General features: G+C 29.8%; 2 protein-coding genes across 2 annotated transcripts in view; one reads left to right on the top strand and one right to left on the bottom strand.

Annotated features, from left to right (window-relative positions):
* Positions 1–1,394, bottom strand: part of LOC123007837 (aminopeptidase N) — a 30,658-nt gene extending 29,264 nt beyond the window's left edge. The window contains exon 1 of the mRNA XM_044403310.1: positions 1,246–1,394. The gene's annotated coding sequence lies outside the window, so the exon portion shown is untranslated. The remainder of the gene's footprint in view (positions 1–1,245) is intronic.
* Positions 1,395–4,733: 3,339 nt separating this feature from the next.
* The window catches only part of LOC123007744 (aminopeptidase N-like), a 21,608-nt gene continuing 20,883 nt past the window's right edge, over positions 4,734–5,458 (top strand). The window contains exon 1 of the mRNA XM_044403169.1: positions 4,734–4,943. Coding sequence (XP_044259104.1) covers positions 4,746–4,943 — 198 coding nt within the window. The 5' untranslated portion in view covers positions 4,734–4,745. The remainder of the gene's footprint in view (positions 4,944–5,458) is intronic.

Raw genomic sequence — 5,458 nt, 5'->3', positions numbered from 1 at the left:
ATACGAAAAAAAAAATTATTTAGAAAATAAGCAAATTTAATTTTCTGTTATATATAAAAAAAGATCAGTGTTCTACGATAAATCGTTTTTGAGAAAATTTTTAATAAAGTCAAAAATATCAAAAATATAAATTCGACTATAACTTCAAAACTTTTACGAATTTTCAGTACATTTCAGAACGGATTTTGTAATTTTTTGCCTCGTAGTTGCAAGATTTCAGGAGTTTATAAGTTTCTAGATGAAAAATGCCCCTAATTTTAATTTTAATTAATTTTAATTCTCTCAAAAATTATGTCAAAATTATAACAACAACAAATTTTATTTAACAAGATGAGAAACAATATTGCATTTCAGAACTAATTTTGTAATTTTTTGCTTTGTTGTCGCAAGATTTCAGGAATTTAGTAAGTTTCTAGGTGAAAAATGCTCCTAATATCATAAAAAAATAACGTATTTCAGAGCCAATTTTACAATTTATTGCCTTGTTTTGCATTTTTTTTTAAATTTATTTAGTTTCTTGATTAAAAAAATATTTTAAACGTATCGAAATAAGTGAAAATAAAACTTTTTACACCTAATTTCGCAATTTTCTGCTTTATTCCGGCAAAATTATTAAGTTCTTCAATAAAACTTTTTAAATTTATCAAAATAATTAAATCCCTACCTACTTAGTTTTGGTAAAATCTCACGAATATTGAGTTTTTTGAAAAAACTCTTAATGACTCAAAAAATACCGTATTTCAGACTTAATTTTACAATTTCATGCCTCATTGTTTTGGAAAATCTTTTCAAACTCATTTAATTTCGCAGGAAAAGTGCTCTAAATCTTGGAAAATGAACAAAAATAAGACATTTAATGAGTTTCCTGGTAAAAAACGCTACTAAATTTACAAGTTTTTGGTCAAAATAGTGCTTTCTCGCCTTATTCTTAACTTTATTACTCAATATTTCAAAAACTTCAAAAAATTCAAATTTTTTTAAGCTCAACCCAATAACATTTTATGCACTTTTTTGAGTTTTTAGCATCTCTAGAAACGCATTAATTTTAAAGTAGAAATTTTTCTGTTCTTGGGATTCCCTGGGTTTTTGGACTTGATTCTTTCCATTTTGAAAATTGTGCTTTTTTTTCGTGTTTTGTGTCACTGCAACGTTTCAACGATTTGTGTTGTTTCTATTTCATGTTGTTTATGTCATTTTTGGTTGAGAAAGTTTGTAATGATTAAAAAAATAAATAAAGTGACTTACTTGTTTTAATTTGTGTAAAGTAAGAGTCCCAACACATATGTTCCTTGTGCTGCACTATAAGTTAATGTTGTTTTGCATTCCTTTAAAATTGTTTCAATGATATAAAAGTGTGCACTTTACTCCCTTTAGACCACTGAGAGTCATCTCAATAAGAGGGGTCATTATGCACTTAAAATACAACAGGCAAATTAGTTGTAAATTAGGTGCTACCGGTGTGGAAGCAGTCAATAATATTATTGATAGAATGACTGATTTTAATTAAGACTGACGGCGGGGTTATTTTCAAATCGCACTGAAAATATTATGAAAATTGGGTGAAAATTTTAAATTTTAGACAGATTTTTCCTACCTCATTTTATAAATATTTTTAAAAATAAAGTTATCTTTTTCGATTTTTACACTTTTTTGCATAATTGAATTTGATTGGTTAATTTAAGGGCCAATAATAATCATTTCACATTCACGTAATTACCACTAGTGGGAGAACAAACCGGTTTTTATTTCTTATTGGTCAAAATCCGTCAAAAACCTAGCATCGATAAGTAACTCCACCCACTTAAAAAATCCCCAATAATTATTGAATTCTGAATCGAAATATTATAACAAATCACAATGGGTGGAGCCAACCCCAGAGGCAATAAAAAGTAAAAAATTCAATCAATTCCGACTTTGAAAACCGACCAATCAGAACACGACTTAGATTTTTTGACAAAAAAATTAAAATAAATAAAAAAATTTATTTCAAAAAATAAAACATAAACAAGCACTGTTTACACTACAAAAAAATTACTTTTTATTTGGTCACAGGCCAAAATTCGTAAAATAAATATCAATTATGTTTTAATTCCCATAAACGGGTTTCCAAACCCCACCACTTATGCAACTAAAAATACACAAATGCTCGTATCTATGCTGACTATCACCAACTTTAAAAAAATACAAAAGGCGCGCAAATTCGAATCAGGAAATTTCAAACGTGAATATCTCAAAAAGTAAGAGTCGCACGTAAAAATTATGTATGTTAAAAAAGATGCGGAATAAAATTTTCCATCGAATGGTTTAGTCAAATTTGATTTTGGCGATGGTAGTTTTCGTATCTCGCTTAGGAAAAATAAAATACCTACCTCATTTTATATTTTTATAATCTATGTTTTCAGCTGAGATGTATGAGGGGTGACACGATAGGGTTATTTTTAGTTTGAAAAACTCACCCCCAAGTGTTTTTTTTACAATGCAATTTGTTTTAGGTCATGTAGTAGGGTTATGAATGAAGGAGAGAATTCCATAATTTGAGATTTTTTGTTAAATAAAAACCGAGATATTGAATTAATTTGTCAGAATAATTTTTTTTTTTGGTGTCGACTGTTCACCATTTGAATCTTGTGATTTTTTCAATCTTGTCAATTAATATTATAGACGTAGAGAGACTTTTAAGGTTCTAAAAATTGCAAAATTTATGAAATTTTGGCCCGACCAAAAATTACCAGTAAGTGTTAATTTTGATTCTAAATAAAACCATAAGGGCCCCAAAGCTTAATTGCAAAAAGTGGGACTTAAAAAAAAAATGGGAGATTATCTAATATGACCTGTTTCAACTATTCGATTTATCTAAGTTAAAAAAAAATTGAAACTTGACCCAATGTCGTTTTATGCATTTATTTGAGTCCTTAAGACCTCTAGAAATGTAAAAAACGTAAAATAGATCAATTTTAAAGATAATTTTTTTTTGATTTTTGTCGAGATTTTGGTCGCTTTTTGGCACCCGGAGCGGTCTATTGGCAATAACTCCGGACTTATTAGAGATAACCTCTTATATTTGGTACCGTTGGAAAGCAAATTTAATTTTCTATCATATAAAAAGAAGAACAGTGTTCTACGATAAATAGTTATCGAGAAAATTTCTGATAAAGTCAAAAATATCGAGAATTTAAATCCGACTATAACTTCAAAACTACTACGAATTTTGCAGTTTAATTGACGCCAATCGATTCCCCGGAACATTTTACATAGGTTTAGGTCAAAGTATTATATCATTGAGGCACAGTTTTGCCGCAATTTACAAAATAAAAAAAAGTAAAAATTTGTCAACACCCCCCCCCTTAAAAWMTWGTGTTTTTGAACATGTCTCAGATTCGWTTTAAACCTATCTTATCCGATAGATTTTGACGCGCTAATTACGAATTTACCAACCACATTGGGTTATCTCCATTAGTTTCGCCGTAATCGGCGTTTAAAAACTCAAATTTTTTTTGAGAGATATCGACTTGGCTTTGGCCTYAGTCGATAGATTTTCTTACGCTGATTACGATGGAGTTGGACTGATTGCTCTAAGTCTAATAGTTTGRCCGTAATCGCAGTTCAAAAAGTCAAAATTGTCAAAATTGTGAAACTTTAAACGCGTTTTTCTAYGAAACTATAAGATTTAAAGCAAAAAGCTAAAAACCATTAAAAGTAGCTTGAAATTATCTATTTATTGGCGCAAACCGGAAGTCGCTCCGGGTTATGGTTCCGGGTACAAAGGCATTTTTAATTTTTTCAAAAAAAAATTCATATCTCAAAAACTATGAGTCTTAGGTCAACAGGGTTTATACAGGCGTGTTCTCCGGTTAATTTTACATATAGTACTAGTTTTTCATAAGAATCAAAAAATGTTAATTTTTGGTCAAAATCGGATATAGTACTTTTAGCCTTATTCTTAACTTTATTACTCAATATCTCAAAAACTATGCATCGCAGAGTATTTTAACTTGTTGCATCGTAATTTTACGTCTAGAAAACCGTATTTCAAGCGTTTTTGGTATAAACTCTGCAATATTACTGTTTTCGTTAAAAAAAAAAAAAACTAAAGTCACGTTTTTATTTTCACAAATTTGCCTCAAGAATTCAATAATAATGACATTTAATTAAACATTAGACTCGTTTAGACTCGTTTATTCTGGCACCATTTCTAGTAGTCACAATCCATTATGACCAAAATTACATCAGAGTTTCATCATCACTTAAATCAAATTTTATATTCATTCTGACACAAATAGTAAAAACCTGAGAGAAATAAATTTGCAAAAACCAACACCTACGAATAAATTATGCGTTTTGACCCACATCCACATGCAAATAATAAAAAAAAAACACACAAAGATGATACGGGTCAAGTGCATGATTACAGGTTACAATCTCACAAGAATTAATTGACCATATCCAAGGCCACTCATTACATAATTCGAAAACAAACACAAATTCGAAAATTTGAAACATAATTTTTAATTGCCACCACTTTATGATAATAATATATCATCAACTGTGTTAATTATTGAGTGCGAAAGAAGAAAAAATTCTTCACCGATTAGCACCAGAAGCAAAAAGTTCGATAAGAGAACCAGCAAATATTGAAAGAATTGTAGTAAAAATCATGTGATTTAGCATTGAGGTAAGGATCCTCCTCCTCCTCCTCCTCCTCCACTCCACCTGCTGCATCAGTCGCACCTTAGTGTTGGGTCAAAATGGGTCGTGGAGGTGTTGGGTCAACAAGGTCCGAATTTTTGGCCGAAGACTCCGTCGACGATATCAGATATCACAGAAATGGGGGCTGTTTTGTTACCACCAAAAGGGCAATTGCCTTCGTTTTGGTCGCTGTTATCTCCTTGCTCTTGGTGGTGATCCTCATGTACTATTATGGACCCAGTAGGAAATTGGAAACGGTAGGTTTTTATTTTTTTTATGGTCAATTATGTAACAATTTAATTTGAAAGATGATCATAATGGAATTTGAGCAAATAGATGTCAAGGTTTTTTTGAAAATAAAACTTTTGTCTCTTAAATTCTCTTGTTGACATTGATTGTTATATAATGAAATTAAACTGACAAACATTGAAAAGCAATTATATCTTTAAGGTGTCTATTACTAGACCATGTGCACAATTTAATAATAGCAATAGAATTTTAAATTGCATATTTCGCGCTGCTTGAATAATAATTCATTGTTATTTAGAGGTCGTACAAATTAATTCATATTTTGTTTAATTGTGACAGATTTTAATTTATTATAAAATGAAAGTGAATAAAAAATTAGGACAAGAAAAACAAATTGGGAATTATTGAAATAATGGACTAAGAATAGCCAAAATTTTTGAAATCTGCGTCATTTTATAGATTTTTTACGATGATTGCGTTTCGTGCTGGTAATTCTGACGTGATTGTGCGCTTATTAGAGTTA

This window comes from Tribolium madens, unplaced genomic scaffold (assembly GCF_015345945.1).
Source record: "Tribolium madens isolate multiple individuals breed KSU strain unplaced genomic scaffold, Tmad_KSU_1.1 Scaffold_3;HRSCAF=73;Tcas5.2_LG2, whole genome shotgun sequence".
Classification (NCBI taxonomy): Eukaryota; Metazoa; Arthropoda; class Insecta; order Coleoptera; family Tenebrionidae; genus Tribolium; species Tribolium madens.
Note: the sequence above shows the minus strand (reverse complement) of the source record. Positions and strands in the feature narration are given on the sequence as shown.